At 39.4% G+C, this 18,514-nt stretch overlaps 2 protein-coding genes across 2 annotated transcripts; both read left to right on the top strand.

Annotated features, from left to right (window-relative positions):
• Nucleotides 1–501: 501 nt before the first annotated feature.
• adrb3a (adrenoceptor beta 3a) lies at nucleotides 502–11,328 on the top strand. The gene is made up of 3 exons (XM_078789784.1): nucleotides 502–806; nucleotides 928–2,197; nucleotides 9,467–11,328. The coding sequence occupies exons 1-3, from the start codon at nucleotides 782–784 to the stop codon at nucleotides 9,492–9,494; spliced, it is 1,323 nt and encodes a 440-aa protein (XP_078645910.1). The 5' UTR covers nucleotides 502–781; the 3' UTR covers nucleotides 9,495–11,328.
• Nucleotides 11,329–12,105: 777 nt separating this feature from the next.
• got1l1 (glutamic-oxaloacetic transaminase 1 like 1) lies at nucleotides 12,106–18,024 on the top strand. Its single transcript, XM_058069949.2, has 8 exons — nucleotides 12,106–12,271; nucleotides 14,247–14,428; nucleotides 14,545–14,668; nucleotides 14,794–15,011; nucleotides 15,119–15,269; nucleotides 16,730–16,895; nucleotides 17,273–17,412; nucleotides 17,720–18,024. Exons 1-8 carry the CDS (start codon nucleotides 12,106–12,108, stop codon nucleotides 17,854–17,856), a joined length of 1,284 nt encoding a protein of 427 aa, XP_057925932.2. The 3' UTR covers nucleotides 17,857–18,024.
• The last annotated feature ends 490 nt before the right edge of the window (nucleotides 18,025–18,514 follow it).

Genomic DNA, 18,514 nt, shown 5'->3' with positions numbered 1-18,514 from the left:
TGTTTTAAGTCACATGTTGGAAAGATAGATACTTGATTAATCCCCGAGAGAAATACAAATACGAAATAGGCACAATATGCACTGCAAGTCCATTGCTCATTTTTGTAAATGATACAGTACATAATCACGGAAATGTACTGAACTTGCATATTTATAGTAGAATCAGGTTTGTTCATGTTGCTCTGAACAAACTGTTCAATCTTGTATTATTTTCACATCATCTAATGATTGCAAATGGAGTCTGATTTTACCAAGCAACATATACTCCCTTTCAAAATCAGACACAGGCTATCTGACTGTTGACCCAGTCAGATGACAGATACACTTAATAGGTTAACAAGTGTAGTGTGGCGGTGTGCGCAGCTATGGATGTTCATCTTGGTGCCTGCATTTGTAGCTTGCCTCTTGTCACTGCCACTAATGCATGTTTGGTTTCTGCACACAGGACAGCACTCACTCAGTTCAACTCCTCCCCTCGGCCAGTACACCCATAGACAGCTGAGAGGGAGAGAGGGAGGAAGAGTGAGAGAGCGAGAAGAAAAGAAAAAGGTGGGCCCTCACTCTGATGCACTTCTTGCCACAGCGTCACTGTTCTCCATCATTATCAAAGTGTAGGAGTTGTAGATAGTCGCAGAAGACATCCTGTGGATAGGGATAACTTTTTTTTTTTTTTTTTCACCAGCTCTGTGAACTCATATTGTTTCAGAGAACATGTCGACTCCACTAAGAAGCCCTCATCTATGGAAGCGTGGGAATTCTGGGCTGAAGTCTTAGTGCGGTCATGCAACTCTCCAGAGGCGAGACATGTAAGAACACGAGTTCTTTGTGAGCAATTATCACATTTTAAGACTTTTTAGGAAAAAAAGTTGATGCTAAACTTCTAGTGACTGAGCTGGTGAATAATGGATGACAACCTTAGCACGTTAGTGTCTGCTTCAGAGAACATCACCTCCCCCTACCACCCTGCTGAGGGATCCTGGATCCTCCTCGTCTTGGTCACTGTCATCGCCATTATAGTGGCGGGAAACCTGCTGGTCATCATCGCTATCGCGTCTACTTCCCAGCTCCAGACGACAACAAACATCTTCATCATGTCTTTGGCGTGCGCTGACCTCATCATGGGGGTCCTGGTGGTGCCCCTGGGAGCCACCATTGTTTTGACGGGCAACTGGCAGCTGGATGAAATCTCATGTGATTTCTGGACTTCAGTGGATGTCTTGTGTGTGACTGCAAGCATCGAGACACTCTGTGTGATCGCTGTGGACCGCTACATAGCCATTACGAGGCCACTCAGACACCAGGTTCTGCTGTGTAAGTGGCGTGCCAGGGCAATCGTTTGTTTAGTGTGGCTTGTTTCCGCCTTAATCTCATTTGTGCCAATTATGAAAGGATACTGGCGTGCTGATGACGAGTATGAAGCCAGGATGTGCTACGATGTCCCCACTTGCTGTGACTTCGTTACCAACCGGGCCTACGCCATTGTATCTTCTACAGTGTCTTTTTACATTCCTCTCTTCATAATGATCTTTGTGTACGCAAAGGTCTTCCTAATAGCGAAGCAGCAGGTACAGCTAATTGATAAGAATAGAATGCGCTTCAAGCAATGTCCGACTTTGCAAATGCAAGTAGCTTCCAACCACAACAATGTCCTCCAGTCGGAATGCATGAGCCATGGTGCATGCAACAGCACCACGGGAAGGAAGGGCGTCAAGCGAAGACCATCGCGGTTATTGCTTGTTAAAGAACACAAAGCCCTAAAAACACTGGGTATCATCATGGGAACCTTCACTGTGTGCTGGTTGCCGTTCTTCGTCGCCAACATCATCAATGCTTTTGACCGAAACATTCCATCAGAGAGGATATTCAGACTCTTAAACTGGCTGGGCTACGTCAACTCTGGACTCAATCCCATCATCTACTGCCGCAGCCCAGAGTTCCGCACTGCTTTCAAGAACCTTCTGGGTTGCCCATGGCTGTCAACCCTGTGGCTAAATACGTTCTACAAAGAACTGAGAACTCGATGCTCCTGCTTTCCATGGCAAACCGAGTCGGGGCTGGCAGGCTCTTTCCACAAAACAGCAACTGGTAGCCTGGCCAGTTCTCAAGGGAGCAACAAAAGCGAAGAGGCTTCACCTATTCCCCTTCCGTCCAATGGCAACACACTGTTCAGTGATTTGTCACAACCTGAACCCAAATTGTAAGTTTTTTCGTTTTTTTCAGAAATTGATACACTTGGCTCTGAATGCTGATGCTTAATGCTTGTTCTAAACACAAACGCTGGCCTGCCATAGCAATGAATATACACTGCTCAAAAACAACACAATGTAACTCCAACTCAGTCATTTCTGTGAAATCGAACTGTCCATTTAGAAAACAACAGATTGACAACCAATTTCAAATGCTGTTGTGCAAAAGTAATCGACAACAGATGGACAGCTTGTCCACTTTTATATTCAGTGTGACTCCAAATTCAGACTTCGATGAGTTAATAAATTGAATTTTCATTGATAATTGTTGTGATTTTGTTGTCGGCACGTTCAACTATGTAAAGAACCAATTATTCAAAAAATAATATTTCATTCATTCAAATCAAGGTAGTGTTATTGTAGTGTTCCCTTTATTTTTTTGAGCAGTATACATTTGTACACATCAGAGCAGCTGAGCGATGTTCTCTTAATGTGTCACATTGTCAGAGTATCATGTGATAGATGGAAGTGACAAGTAATAAAGTGGGAAAATCCACTTCATGTCATTTACTACACTTACACATACTTTGTGCTTGGTTGAGCATGGCTCAAGCAAACAAAAATAAGATTCATTATAGCCTCAAATGTCTTCATGATTAGTATAATTGTTTTAAGTCTACATGTTATTTATTTTCTACTTTCTGCACAGTCAAGGATACAGTATAACACACATCAGTAATTAAAAAGACATACAATTTTCAATTCGGTACGCTCGGTCTTTATTAAAATACTATATTACTAATGTTGTGTTTTGTTGGTCAGTGTTACTGCCTAGTATGTGATGAAGAAAGCATAGTTGACCGGAAAGTAGCCCAACACAGTGAGCTTTATGGTACATATCACACAGTCATGGGGCGTCGTTGGACCCTGCCCAACACCCAACGCTGCAGATAAATCGTTATCATTTATGCACAGGACGTTCTGTTCAATTAACCGTGGGGGCTGTTTACCACACATGAAATTGAACTGCATGTTATTGGAGTCATGTTCACCTCAAACTTGGCACTTGTGAATAATGAGGCAAATTATAACAAGGATACGATGGTTTAGGGTTAATAAATTCTTAATAGATTACATGTTTGTTTGTATGTTATGAAGCCTTAATACATTTTTTAATTCCATTTCATAAAAAAAGCAACTAATCAGATAGTAAGCCTACATTGAGTCTCTTAATCATATTTCCTACAGTACGATAATGGTAAGTTTTGTAAGTTATAAATGATTAAATCTTCAGGTGACCTTGTACAGCTCAAAATAAATCGATTAAATTTGGAGTGTAATTTGTAGTTGAAGAGGGACAGTGCATTTAACATTTAACTTGATAAAATCCGTAATTTATTCAAATTCATAAATCTGTCACACAGTTTTGTGCAAGGAAGATTCTTCATTTTCAATATTTACTCAAGTATGTTACATATATTTTGCCTCCTTTTACATGCATCTTCCTTGTACAGAATGTACAGATATAAACAATAAAAATAAGAGACATGGTGCATGTAAAAAAAATACATTTAAGGAGCTTCATGGAGCTCTGGAGTGGAAAACAAACGAATTATTCAGGATTTCATTCGTATAAGAACCATAAATGCTTATAACCACCATGTTGTGCTGTCTAAGGTCTCAGTATATCAATTCTTTATTAGCATTTTTAAATACTGTTTTAGATGAATCTTATAAAATATTTTGGTTCACTTCCAAAACTTTTGTCTCCAACATTATCTGCTGCAAATGTGACTTTAATCAGATCCAAGTTACTAACAGCTAAGTTGTTTTTTTTTTTAATAGTAAACATGCTGACGGGTGAGAGGCTACATTTCACACGGAGGGCATTCTCAATACTTGTTTACAGAGAAATGCAAGCACGTATACAGTATCAACGCAACCCTTATCAACATTGCCAACATCCCACACAGTCTGTCACGTAAGCACCATGCTAATGACAAGCAATGTTTTGAGGCTTAGTTTTTTACGCTTCATCAACTTGTGATTTTATCAATTTTGCTATCAATGGTTTGAATGTTCTTTATACCGATAACCTCAGAAAGCACAGGGTGTCAACAAATCTAACAAAATGTGCTTTTTTTTGTATATTAAACTCAAGTACAGAGCACATTATTGAACACCGACAGCAATTTATTTAAGGTCTCACAGGCCTCTGGAATTTCCCCCCGGAATTGTGATGGAAGATGCAGTGGTTTGTTTTTGTCTCTTGAGATAAAATAGTGTGGAAAAGTAACGATTGATTTTCTTTCTGGGTAATGTCACGCTGTTGTATGTGATATGTTGCATCTGTTACATTGTATCTGCATCACAGAGTAGCACTTATGGTGGAGACAAATGCAGTTTATTGGCAGCAAAGCGACAGACACACAAAACGTGTTCCCAGGAGCAGGGCCTTTTAAAGTGCCTAAATTCCAGCATCAAGGCTCGATTTTGTCCATGCTTCTAATACACATTGGTACCTATTATAATCCTCTGCATTGCAATGACGTCAAGCTCTGAGAGATCAATAAACTTTGCTAGTTGTGAGGAGGGCCGTGAGTATCAATGTCCATCTGAATAAATGCTCCAAGAGCCATTTGTTGCCGGTTTCCTCTCACATTTCAAAAACATGCTAGGTTAATTGGCAGCTGCAAATTGTTCATATGTATGAATGTGAGTGTGAATGGTTGTTTGTTTATATGTGCCCTGTGATTGGCTGGCGACCAGTCCAGGGTGTAACCCACACTGCTCGCCCAAAGTCAGTTGTGATAGGTTCCAGCATACCCCTGCGACCCTAATGCGGATAAATGGCAAAGAAAATGGTTGGACGGATGCTTAATTCAGATTTGAATGCTTTTGTATAATGACAGATGACCATAAAGATGGCTACACTGTTTGAGTGGAGATCAACCTGGTAAATAAAAGAGTGTACAATTTAAATGTTGTCATAAAAAAAAAATTAACAGGTCTATAACAGCTGTTAGACTGGTAGAAACCCCTGGAATCTGGAAACTGAATTAATTCAGTTTATTCTGTTTAATAAGAATATTTATGGTCCATCCATCAATTTTCTGTACCGCTTTTCCTCAAGAGGGCCCGGGACATGCTGGAGCCTATCCCAGCTGTCTTCAGGCAAAAGACGGGGTGCGCCCTGGACTGTTTGCCAGCCAATCGCAGGGCACATATATTATTTTATTTAACAGTTTATTTCCCATGTATTTGTATTACCCATATTTGTGTCAAATAGTACAAAATTGTTTCACACAAATAAAGGCAAAAAAGAAGGCAAATGTTTGTTTCTTAACAATTATCTATTTATCAAGACCCGTTAGAATTGTCAAACGGCGCCTCTGAAAAATAACACTCACCATGAATAAATTGAAAAATTTTACGTTAATTCATGTGCTCAGTATCGGTCGATCTGACTCATGGAAGATTGGAATCGGAGCATTCCTAGTAACATATGCTGTGTGTTTTGGTTTTGACTTGCAAATCAGGTAGCCAAAGTGTTTAAGGAGAGTCACATTTTTTTAACATATGCTCTCAATTTCTACAGCCGTGACTTGAATCTGGCTCCCCACTCATTTAGTTAGACTGATTAGATTAGATAGTTAAAGCTCCTTATACCAGTTTCATTTACATCCTGGCTACCTGGCTACTATATGTACATCAAAACTAGTATTTATCCAACTACATGTTTCCACATAGTTGAGGTTTCCCAATCCTTGTGTCTTTGTTTGGTGGCGGATTTCCTTATATGGGCGTGTCTGTAAGCCAGATAAGCGCTCTGCCCTCCCCCAGGCTCTACTACTCTGTTTAATTGCTAGCAAAGCCACATTTATTTCCAATTCCTAAAGACGCCACCATCAGGCACAAGTGGTTGGAGTTCCTGATTCCCTAACAGCAAAAGAAATACATTTTAATCTGTCAACGGCATTTCACACTGGACTGTTTTGTGAACATAGGCTTGTATGTAGTTAGGCTAGGCGACGCCTTTCCAACGTTATTTGGTCGTGTGGACTGAGAAAGCAGGAAATAACAATTTATAAGTAAAGGAACAAAAGGGCTTGCATACAGGGAGCGGGTTTGCTAATAGCCGTTTCCCACCACAATTAGTGACCACATTTGGTTACCGATTCTGTAGAAACGCTAAAATGCTAAAGCTACTTACCATTGAGAGACGTCCTGAAGTAACCTCTTTTCTTGAGAAACTTCAGACTGTCCGGTCTCTACTTCCGGATCTGATTCGGGATCCAACACATATGGGTATATGTTAAAAGCCGACATTTTAGCCTGCTGTGGATGAATACATTAAAACAGGCCGTTTTGGCTGGAACCATGAAATCCAAAGAAATACAGCTGAATAGGTGCAGCTTCTGGAAGAACTATAAAGCCTTGTGTGGTTATCGTGTGTCGCTGCTCTATAAGTGTCCATTTATCCTTTCCATTTTAACAAATCACACACAAATGTCATATTTCTTTCCACAGACATTCTTTGACACAATTTATGTTGTTCATGGTCATCTTCAAACTTGATGGATGGACATACATCCATTTGTCTGAAGCCTTTTAAGAGTTGCGTAGTGTGAGTCATCGTGAACAGGCGTATGCAGTGGGCATGACGGTAGCAAAACAATAGTGAACTTACGTATAAGAATGTAGGACTGAGGGATGCTTACAGTAATTAGCAAAAAAAAATACAGCGCAAGGAAACCGTCAGAGTACTGGTATCAACAGTGTTTGCTCTTTAAGAAGGCCAACATACTTTGACAGGTAAAACAATTGTTGCACACTTATCTAAATGCGACTGACATCTGAAATACACACTGCACAGCAACCAAGTGAAAAGGCATCTCACCGTGTTGTGCGAAGAAGGTTACAGTTCAGTTGCAAATGTGAAAAATGTAAATAATTCATGGTGTTATATTTGTAAATAGAAATTGTTATTTTCATGTAAAACAACATTGTTTTGTGTTGTTTATGTTATGGTATCATTGTACATTTTAGCTCAATATATACAGTGAAGAAAATAAGTATTTGAACACCCTGCTATTTTGCTATTTCTCCCACTTAGAAATCATGGAGGGGTCTGAAATTTTCATCGTAGGTGCATGTCCACTGTGAGAGAGATAAACTAAAAAGAAAAATCCAGAAATCACAATGCATGATTTTTTAACAATTTATTTGTGTGATACAGCTGCAAATAAGTATTTGAACACCTGTGTATCATCTAGAATTCTGACCCTGAAAGACCTGTTAGTCTGCCCATTAGAAGTCCACCTGCACTCCATGTATCATCCTGAATCAGATGCACCTGTTTGAGGTCGTTAGCTGCATAAAGACACCTGTCCACCCCATACAATCAGTAAGACTTTAACTTGTAACATGGCGAAGACCAAAGAGCTGTCCAAAGACACCAGAGACAAAATTGTACACCTCCACAAGGCTGGAAAGGGCTACGGAGCAATTACCAAGCAGCTTGGTGAAAAAAGGTCCACTGTTGGAGCTATCATTAGAAAATGGAAGAAGCTAAACATGACGGTCAATCTCAATCGGAGTGGAGCCCCATGCAAGATATCACCTCGTGGGGTCTCAATGATTCTAAGAAAGGTGAGGAATCAGCCCAGAACTACACGACAGGACTTGGTCAATGACCTGAAAAGAGCTGGGACCACCGTTTCCAAGGTTACTGTAGGTAATACACTAAGACGTCATGATGTGAAATCATGCATGGCACGAAAGGTTCCCCTGCTTAAACCAGCACATGTCAAGGCCCGTCTTAAGTTTGCATATGACCATTTGGATGATACAGAGGAGTCATGGGAGAAAGTTTTATGGTCAGATGAGACCAAAATAGAACTTTTTGGTCATAATTCCAATAAGCGTGTTTGGAGGAAGAAGAATGAAGAGTACAATCCGAAGAACACCATCCCTACTGTGAAGCATGGGGGTGGTAGCATCATGCTTTGGGGGTGTTTTTCTGCACATGGGACAGGACGAGTGCACTGCATTAAAGAGAGGATGACTGGGGCCGTGTATTGTGAGATTTTGGGGAACAACCTCCTTCCCTCTGTCAGAGCATTGAAGATGGGTCGTGGCTGGGTCTTCCAACACGACAACGACCCGAAGCACACAGCCAGGAAAACCAAGGAGTGGCTCCGTAAGAAGCATATCAAGGTTCTAGCATGGCCCAGCCAGTCTCCAGACCTGAACCCAATCGAAAATCTTTGGAGGGAGCTCAAACTCCGTGTTTCTCAGCGACAGCCCAGAAACCTGACTGATCTAGAGAAGATCTGTGTGGAGGAGTGGGCCAAGATCCCTCCTGCAGTGTGTGCAAACCTGGTGAAAAACTACAGGAAACGTTTGACCTCTGTAATAGCAAACAAAGGCTACTGTACCAAATATTAACATTCATTTTCTCAGGTGTTCAAATACTTATTTGCAGCTGTATCACACAAATAAATTGTTAAAAAATCATGCATTGTGATTTCTGGATTTTTCTTTTTAGTTTATCTCTCTCACAGTGGACATGCACCTACGATGAAAATTTCAGACCCCTCCATGATTTCTAAGTGGGAGAAATAGCAAAATAGCAGGGTGTTCAAATACTTATTTTCTTCACTGTATGGCTTACATTTGTGTCAAAGTGGAATGCATCTTTTTTCTCCATTTTTTGTTAAGGACTGATATTTTGCTGAAACTTACCTATGTTCTACTACTGATTACTGAGAGACTGAAAGATGAGATCTTTCAATCAATCTTTCTTTTGGTATATAAACCAGGTCTTGAAAAAACAGTCAAAATCATGAAAAATGGCGAGTATAGAGAGGGGCGGCTTATGAAAAATGGCTGGGATTGAATAAGTCAGTAGCATTCAGTGTGGGTTTTTTTTGTGTGTTTTGCTGGAAATGTTCACTTTAGTTGAATACTTCGATGGGGGCACGTTTTACTCAATAAGGTGAAAATCTCAAGTATTTTGAAGTCATCAGTCAGGTCCCGAGTCACTGATTTCAGAGTCCAAATCGAGTTGCATGTCTTTCATCATTTCAAAAGTCACCAAAATGTTTACTTACGTTGGGTGAAGCCTCTTGAAGAACAAGTCCAACTGTCCAACAAGTCCAAATGATATTCAATCAAGTGTTTGTGGAATGGACCAGAAATAACAGACAACAATCTATTGTGATGTTTTTTGAAGGACTACACAGTTGTTAATGGTGTGTGTGTGTATCTTTTTGCAGCTTCATATTGCAGGAAAAAGACGGATGAGGTCTGCAAAATGTCACATTGCTGAAGTCAAGTGACTCATTGAAGACAATGTGAATCCAAGCAGCCAAGGAGGATGCTCCCAAGAGGACAGTGAGGTCCAGCACTGAGATGGCTGATACTGTCTGAACAATGTGGCGATACCGCTTGCTTGGACAGCTGCTGACATATGGCATCATGGACATAGAGTGAGATTTACTTCAGTAGAATTAAGTTAACTTAAAGGGGAACTGCACTTTTTGGGAATTTTGCCCATCATTCACAACCCTGATGTCAAACATGAACACATTTATTTCCCTTTTCTGTGCATTATAATACAAGAAAATGAGTTAAAATGATCTAGCTAACAATGCACATCATTGGGATACACATATTTTGACTGGGAAGTCATCTAAAAAAAACCCTTTAATAACGTTGCATTGTCTGATACATGTGATCAAGCATTAACATGTACACTGATGATAACATGTAATAGTTGCAGACAAAACGTCTTTCCTAGGCGCATTGATTTCACATACGTATGCTATCCGTCAGACAAATATAGTTTTTCATGTTAGCTGCTACAAAAAAAACATTGTAGCTTGATTAATAAACAAGTCAGTTATATATTTTATGTTTTCAAAATAGGTATTTACCGTGTCCATTGTTAGATACCTCTTATTAACTCGTTTTCTTACGCTAGGAGGCACAGAAAAAGGAAAGAAATATGTGTTCTTGTTTCACATAAGGATTGTGAACGATGTGTAAAATTCCCCCCCAAAATAGCAGTTTCCCTTTAATCACAAATTTACTTGCAAACTAAAAGGAACATTTTGTATGGTTGTTTGTGTTTGCAAACTGTAAAAACGCAAAAAAACAAAAAAAAAAAAACATTTGCACAATATCATATAGTAAGTTATCTATTTATGATACACACTGTCTGTTATAAACTTTGTAATTTAATAAACTCTTTTCACAGTCCATTTAGGAATGTTAGTTTAATTGCACAAATGTAAAGTCTGTTCAGTGTAATATTTAATTCTGGTGTCACTATTTTGGCCTGTGAACTATTTAATTAGTCATTTCACTAAATGCTCCTGTCTTTAAATGATAATGTGACTATTGAAAATCACCACTTTGGATTTTTTCGCCAATAAAACGTTCAGAAGAACATTTGTTCAATTGATCTCAACAGATTTCTATTAGTGTGCAATGTAAAGTATGACATATCTTCAGTGTTGGGCGAATTAATTGTTGATTAATTAGTTACTAGTTAGTCAGTTATTTTTTCCAAAAAGGTATTTCAATTAATAACAGTAATTCTCCATAATCAATCTTTGCAGAGTGTGTGCCATTGGGAGGTGTTCATTGATTTGCCATTTAGTTCCCTGTGAAGTAGTAGTAGTGAACAGTTGTGACTGAAGCCACATTCAGAGATATCATGCCACACTTCACCTTTGGAATTAGTAATTCATTAGTTTACCTTTTACTGGAAAACAATGAAGGCATTAGTTATTAAGAAATGAAATGTTAAAATAATAGTCATTGTTTCTGACAGTGCATTTAGTGTTCCATGTTCCTGCTCTCATCTAAATGGAGGACACAGCGCTGGTCTTTGAGAGAGAGAGAGACAGAAAAAAAAAGTTTTTAGAGCCCATCAAGGAGCTGGCACCAAAAAAAACTAAGAAGTCACAGAAAAAAAAACCCAAACTCCCAAAAAATCTTTTGAGCTACACCTCTTTCAGCTCTGTTCAAGGTCTGGGGAATTGCTATGTGGTATGTGTAGAATACCATGATGTTTGTATTGCATTGAAAAATAAATTTAAAAAAAAGCAATGTGAACAGTGTTTGCATGTGTGACCCCCGCAGAGTCGGCACAACATGTATATATAATTATATACAACTATGACTTAAAATAGAACTGTAGCTACAACCCCCCTGCTGTCTTCTTCAATCATGCTATAACATATGAGCAAAAACTGCCACTAATGAAAGGCAGAAACATTTACAGATAAAATTATACAAATAATTCAAGGAAATTTATAAGCATAAAATAGTGTGTGTGTGTTAAATATGTTCTGGCCCAGAGGACAATTTTGTTATCTAAATGCGGCCAATGAATCAAAATATTTGCCCACCCCTGGACTACAGGTGTATACCATTGTATTATGCTGCTTCTACTGCCACCTAGTGTAGTGATTTGCTTCAGACACCCAATGCCCTTGGCTTCTTTTCCTCCACCAAAATAGATTTCATTGGAGTTTTCAGTCACTGCTCTGAATTATCTTCCTCCAAGAAATTACTTCCTCCAAAGCCCTTTGTAAATTCCCCACTGTTTTTTTTTTTTGTGTAAAATGATAAGTGCTACACTGCAGGGAAGCTGAAAGGTCTTCATCATTATCTGGAAGAGTATGTGTGCTCAGTTAACAGCATTTGCACTCCATCACCTTCCACAGAAACATGCCGTAGGTTGTATCGTGTGAAATGTTATGAATGTAAGATGAACACTCAAGCACACTGCATCCCGTCTGTGTTACCTGGGTGACAGTTTATGTTGGTGGGCTGTCACCTGGCAACTGTCCTCCAAACAAAAGCCTGGTGGACAGCAGACTAATCTCTGCAGGTGGGACTCAAGATGAGCCGAGCGGGCTGTGGCCTTGATAAAAAATGGGTCAAGCCCGGAGAAGACCCAGGAAGTGACCCATCCGCCTCTCAAGACGCTGGTGTCAGCCCTGAAACGTCATTACTCTGCACCTTCAGAAAGGACACACACTCGGACAAAGTTTACCTGGCGGGGAGAGGTGAGTTTGCTCATCTGAGCAATACAGTGTACTTTGAAATAACTGTATGCACACACAGGGACAATGCCAATGTGCTTAAAATATTTTTTTTACTTTCCTGCTGCACCTGTGCAAATACTGAGTCAATCTGTTTAAAACAGGTGTTCACTGAGTGTGAATGTGCTATTCTTGTCTTGGGCCGACACTAGCTCTCTTTTTTTAAAGGACACCTAGTATGCTTTTTCCTCTTTTCTGACCTATAAATGTAGTTAGAATGTTGTATTATTGTGTTAAATCAGGGGTCTCAAACTCGCGGCCCGCGGGCCAAATGCGGCCCGTGAGATACTAGTTTGAGGCCCCCACCTTGATACCAAAGTTTAATGTTGAAATGACAGCTTAAAGCAGTGTGCACACCGGACACAACATGATTTTGCCCCGCCCATACTTTTACCCTGTTTTGCTTTGGATTAGCAATGAAGCTAAAGCCATGAAGGCTTATGACGCTGGGTACAAATAAAATGCAGGAAATTATTTGGAATAAAACGGAAAATGCACGTCAAGATAAAGCATCTCATCAAACATGTTGTTAAAGTTACGACGCTGCTCCCAGATGGAACTGAGTACGATGCTAACTTGCTAATTGGGTAAAATTATTAATTTTCATTAATGTTCATGTTAAAGGTTAAATAACTGTTAATACTGTACATTTGAATCTGAAAAAAAATATTTCTCTACCAACTGTATGTGGTTTCTTACGTTTTTCTTATTTGCTGTTTTATTATTATTTTCTTATTTATTACTGATTGATTAATTTATTGTCTTTATTATTAATTTGTTTATTATTTTTTATCTTATTTTGTGTATAGAAAAATAAAAATTGAGATATTTGAGAACAGTGGAATGTTTTATCAGATATTTTGGTGTGGAAAACCGGAACCAAAGTGTTCAAAGAAAAAAGCAAAGTTCAAAGTTCAAAGCAAAGTGTTACTGAAAAAGTGTAGGGTATAGCAGAAGCAAAAGCATTGAAGACAGTTTTTTTATTGATTTTTTTCCCAGTTTTTAATAAATGCGTTTTGGGTTTTTTCTGACGCGGCCCGGCTTCACCCAGAACCTAGCTCTGGTGGCCCCCAGGTAAATTGAGTTTGAGACCCCTGTGTTAAATGATGCAAGTTTCACATAATGAGGTTTGTGCATTTGGAAGTGAGCCCCCCAAAAAACACCTCTTTAAATCTGTTTTTAATGTCTGACTTTTTATACCTGGCTGCTGTGTCCCGCCCCGCTTCTTCTCGTGTTTTGACTGTGTATTGACGAATTAATGTTGTATTTTGGTGTATCTTTTGCTCTGTTTGCTTGCTTTTGTTCAACTCCATTCTTCTGTAAAGTGTCTTTCAGTATTTTGGTTGGAGTTGGTGATTTTGGGCCAGCAAGAGGAAAATATGGGCAAAGCTGGACTATGTGCCAAACTGTTGCTTTCCAAAATTATTTGGCCATGTTGAAGAGTCAGAAGGGCACGCTGGAAGCAACAATATTAACAAGTGTCCTAACAATGTTTATTGTGTGTAGCACAAGCAGTTGTCTGTGTAGCATTATAGAGTGTGCAGACAGGGGGAGATGCAAGTTACAAGCTCAAAAATGGCTGGAGGTGCTCATAGCTTTTATGCCTGTCCGAGTTTTTTAAACACCGGTAGTCCCACAAAAAACTACCAGTAGCTCCAAACCACTTTTCAAGTGGGTTTATTCATTTATTATCAACTCCTATCTCGACAAAATTAGAAATTGGAGTACGGCAGTAGTCTGTAAGTCTTCAGAAACGCTTGGGAGTGTCGCAGTGAAGTGATCATGCCCAGAGGCGGACCATGCGTGGAATAAATTAAAACTTTTGGAAAGCAAAGAAAATACAGCTGGAATAGGTGCAGAATCTGGAAGATCTAGAAAGCCTTCCATGCAGGTTATTGTGTGTATATTGGTGCTTGATAATATTTTCTTTTTTTCATAGAGTATTTTGGCGAAGATGGGCGGACATTTAAAATGCGTCTTGTTGAGAAAATCAAGCAGCAGTTAAGGAGCGACCCCACCCTGCATCCAGAGACTCAATGTCCTTCTGCTCAGGCAGAGTTCTGCAGGCGAGCCACAGAGGCTGCTTTGGGCAAAAACTGCAAAGCTGTTTTGGAGAACAGGGTGTGTATTTAGATGAATCAGTGCTATCACCTGGGAAATCAATGCATATCAATCTGTGATTATTGAGTATTTAAACATTAGAAGTACAGCATGTATCTTAATTCTTTCTATTGTAGGTGTTAAGTGTGCATACTCCTGCTTTTTCTGATGCTGTTCGTCTTGGTGCTGAACTTTTGAGACACTGGTTTGATGTGAGCAGTGCTTGGGATGGACCAGTCTACCTGTCTTTTCCTTGTGATGGTAACTCAATTTTAGCCCCTTTTAAAAACATTTTAAAAACAAGTGTTGTTTTCAAGCCTGGAAATACAAAGTTGTGCATCTTTCAATATTTGCTCGAAAGAAAGCGTCACAATTGTTCTCTGCAGATTCACTGGCAGCGACCTTCCAGGCCGCAGGCTTCCATGACATCCGTCACTATTATTACTGGGATGATGAGCAGAAGGATGTTTGTTTGGAAAAGTTTCTTGTGGATCTACAGGAGGCTCCAGAGCGAAGCGTTGTTCTTTTGCCAGCTTGTGGACATTACCCTACTGGCGCAGCCCTCTCTCACAATCAATGGGTCATGATTGCACAGCTCTTCTTGGTAACTGACATGAAAATTTACACACAAATTACCATTGTCAGACTAAGTATAGCTTGTCACTCCCACTTGGTTCATTACTAGTGTTTGTTCTTGCACTCTCTCAACAGAGGCGTGGGCTGCTCCCCTTCCTCCTGCTGCCAACACCAGCATTAGGCTTTGGGGATTTAGGCCGCGATGCATGGCCTGTTTGGTACTTTGCATCACAGGGCATGGAGCTGCTGTGTGCTCAGTCATTCTCACACTGTTTTGGACTCTATGGTCAGAACTACTACTAAGTCTTGTTTGTTCCTGTTTTTGTTATATAAATTGTTGATTTATATTTTGGACTTGTTTAACTTACATTTGTATATAGGGGACCAAGTTGATATTTCTAATTTGATTTAAAAAATGTTAATACCAATCATATATGCTAAGTATTTGCTTAAAAACAGCCTACATGTCAGTGCTTTCTCCAAACATAAAACCTTTTTGCACTTTTTTTCCTGTTGTTTCTTGAGTAATTGTAGTTTTAGAATGTGCCACAGTATATAAAGTATACATCAATATAAAAATATACCAATATGTAATTGCAGTAGACCGCAAATGGTCTTCGGGCCGCTTTTTTAATTAAACATACACAGTAATCACTTGTGTCTCTCGGTTAATTGGTTCCAGACTTGACATGATAAGTGAAGTAAGATTTTCTAAATGTAATATTTAAGTAATTAGAACATAGAAAAACTGTTTACAATCATCTAAGTAAGTTTTTTAACACTGTTAGAGCACTCTAGACATGAATCACCTTCGCATCCAGTAACATAGATATAATCAGAGATATAAATAAAACCTGTCTCAATAAATGTGTAAGACAGGTAGTGACGTTGGGGTTTAGTTTTAGCTTGTCTTGTGTTACGGCCAAAAGAGTAGCCTGTGTTTTTATTATGGATTATTGTGCCTGTTGTGAGATCATTCAAACCTGCAATAAAAGCCTTTTTGTTCCGGCAATCCGGTCTGGCATTTTTAGGTTTCACCAAACATTACAGCAGTTTTTAAATAAATCCAAACATTATTCAATGAGAATCGACAAAAACATGAACAACAAAGGTAACTCTAATAATCATGGCAGTGGTCACTTTTACAGTTGAAAAATGACACTGGCCACCAAGAATGAACAAAAACCTACACATGTTTTTTTACTGCTGTACATGGAAGCGCACGGTTCTCCACACTACTGAATATTTTCTTGAAAAAACTAAGAGGTTAATAATGAAAAGGGTTCATGGTACAACCCCCATGATACCACTGCATTACAGAAACATTACTGGCATCTACTGACCAGAGCTGAATACTACATATCCCAATTTGAATGTGTGATTAGTATTTTAGTTCATTTAGCCATGTTTATGCTTGAAAAACAGAGAAAAAGCATGATTTATAACAATGATAGTTTGAAGCAATGTAGTGAGGATGACACCTCAGTCGCCAAAAGGTGGCTGGAAGATGATTTTTTTTTCACAGTGAGGTTGCCAGTAGTGCAGCACTGAAGTGACACCATCAGTTTCTTTCAATTGTTTTTCTATTTTTTGTATGGCCAAGGTTCTTAAATGAAAAGCTTCTCTCTATAATCTAAAATATATACAATAATTTGTTTCAATAGGGCTCAAAATAACATATTTACAGACCTATTCTATGACTAACTTAAGTGATTTTTATTTATTTACATTTTCTCTCCTGTTCAGATGAAGCTGTCAGCCACCTATTGTGTGTATTGAAGCACAATTCTGTCCTCTCTGCTCCTCATTCACAAGCTGACAAATTGACCCAGTCTCTGTGGACCCGGGTGTCTGGAGGTGGAGCACGTGTGGTTTCTACCATACTCAGTAACCCGGCTCATCTTGTGGAATGGTGAGTCCATGGTACTGTAATTACTTTTTATCCTTTGTTATCTACACATTTTTGTTCCATGCATTGCATTACTATTTCCATATTGCATTTTCCAACCATTCTTTGTGCTACTGCTACACCCAGTAGGCTACTCGTGACCCTTTCTTGCACTCACAGGATGAACAGAAACACATCCACCTAACACTTTATTTTGGTACATCTGCAAATAAAACCCAATGCAAGCGATGAATCAAATTTCCGGTTTGACAACAAAAATAAGAATGTCAGAGTTGACAGTTGGTGTAGAATGAAACCCAGTGCTGAAATGAATGTATTGGTTGCCTTATTTAGCTACATGATAGGGTCAAAATATAACAGCTTTCAATGTAATTCCACAGGCAAGGAGAATTGAAGCACATTGTGGAAAGATGCTTGCTGATCAGACAGCTCTTGAGAGAAAAACTCAGACTTCTGGGCTCTCCAGGTTGGGACCATGTGACCCAACAAAGTGGACTCTACTGTTGCTTGGGCCTGAATGGTGAGATGTTTGCAGAATATTCTCTATGATATTCGCTTTACAGTAATAGTATTATCTGCACCGCTGTGTGAAAGGCTTTCAGCAAGATCCATCACTTGTGACACATAATTGTGTCTACAGTGACAATATGTAATCCTGAAGCTTTGTACGTCATTGTGCCTATTTCTGTTTCTGTCTTGACAACTGCGTACCAAACACCCACCATTAGTCATACAAATCATATTCAGGTTCTTCAACTTTTCTATCACGCTATGGCAGTTGTAAGTCTAATTACATATTTTGCTCTGTTTTTTTATATCCACACAAGGCCAACAGGTGGACTATCTGTCCAATAGGAGACATGTTTACGTGCTCCCTCATGGATGTATAAATGTGAGCGCAATCAACAGCCACAACTTGGAATACATTGCAGAGTCCATCCACGCAGCGACCACTTCACTCTGACTGAGAAGCTGCTCTCTGGCCGGTGTCAGCGAGACTCGAACGCATGGTTGCTAATAACCATTTCCTACCCCAATTCGTGGCCACGTTAGATGTTATCGATGCTACGCAAATCTGTTTTTTTGAGAAACTTTGGACTGTACAGTTTCTACATACGGATCGGATTCAGGATCCAACACATATGGCTGTATGTTAAAAGCCAATATTTTAAAAAGATACTTTGCCGTTTCTTATCAACTCGTATACCGTTCACAGCTAGCAGCACAAACGGGAAGTTCTTTTAGTCGCTAGTGTGACCAACCACAGCGGAGTGGACATGCCTGCAGAAGGGCCTTGGGTGGGAAAACAGACATGAAATTTAAAGAAATCCATCTGATGCAATCAGGTGCAGATTCTGGAAGAACTATAAAGCTTTGTGTGCTGGCTATTGTGTGTAGCTGCTCTATAGGAGTCCGCAACTAAATACAAAGGGCTGAAAAATAACAGTATAATAGGTCCCCTTTAAATGGAACAGGCTTCCCACTGATATGTTAGGTAAGCTACCAAACACAATGTTGCATTGAGTGAATGTGTATGTACTACATGTATTTGTATGTGTATGTGTATGTAGTGTATGTATTTACGTATGTATCCATTACGCTATCACAATGTTTCCTGTGCT

The sequence above is a fragment of the Doryrhamphus excisus genome, linkage group LG3 (genome assembly GCF_037039965.1).
Source record: "Doryrhamphus excisus strain RoL-2023G ecotype Guam linkage group LG3, RoL_Dexc_Guam_v1.1, whole genome shotgun sequence".
NCBI lineage: Eukaryota > Metazoa > Chordata > Actinopteri > Syngnathiformes > Syngnathidae > Doryrhamphus > Doryrhamphus excisus.
This window is presented reverse-complemented; position numbering and strand designations above follow the sequence as displayed.

What these genes read in the sequence shown, in the direction of transcription:
- adrb3a (XM_078789784.1), top strand. Translation starts at nt 782, where the DNA reads ATGCAACTCTCCAGAGGCGAGACAT. An exon ending in ACTCTCCAGAGGCGAGACAT is followed by an intron (nt 807 to 927) that starts GTAAGAACACGA and finishes TTAGCACGTTAG; the next exon opens with TGTCTGCTTCAGAGAACATC. An exon ending in TCACAACCTGAACCCAAATT is followed by an intron (nt 2,198 to 9,466) that starts GTAAGTTTTTTC and finishes ATCTTTTTGCAG; the next exon opens with CTTCATATTGCAGGAAAAAG.
- got1l1 (XM_058069949.2), top strand. Translation starts at nt 12,106, where the DNA reads ATGAGCCGAGCGGGCTGTGGCCTTGATAAAAAATGGGTCAAGCCCGGA. An exon ending in CCTGTCTTTTCCTTGTGATG is followed by an intron (nt 14,669 to 14,793) that starts GTAACTCAATTT and finishes TGTTCTCTGCAG; the next exon opens with ATTCACTGGCAGCGACCTTC. An exon ending in CCGGCTCATCTTGTGGAATG is followed by an intron (nt 16,896 to 17,272) that starts GTGAGTCCATGG and finishes GTAATTCCACAG; the next exon opens with GCAAGGAGAATTGAAGCACA.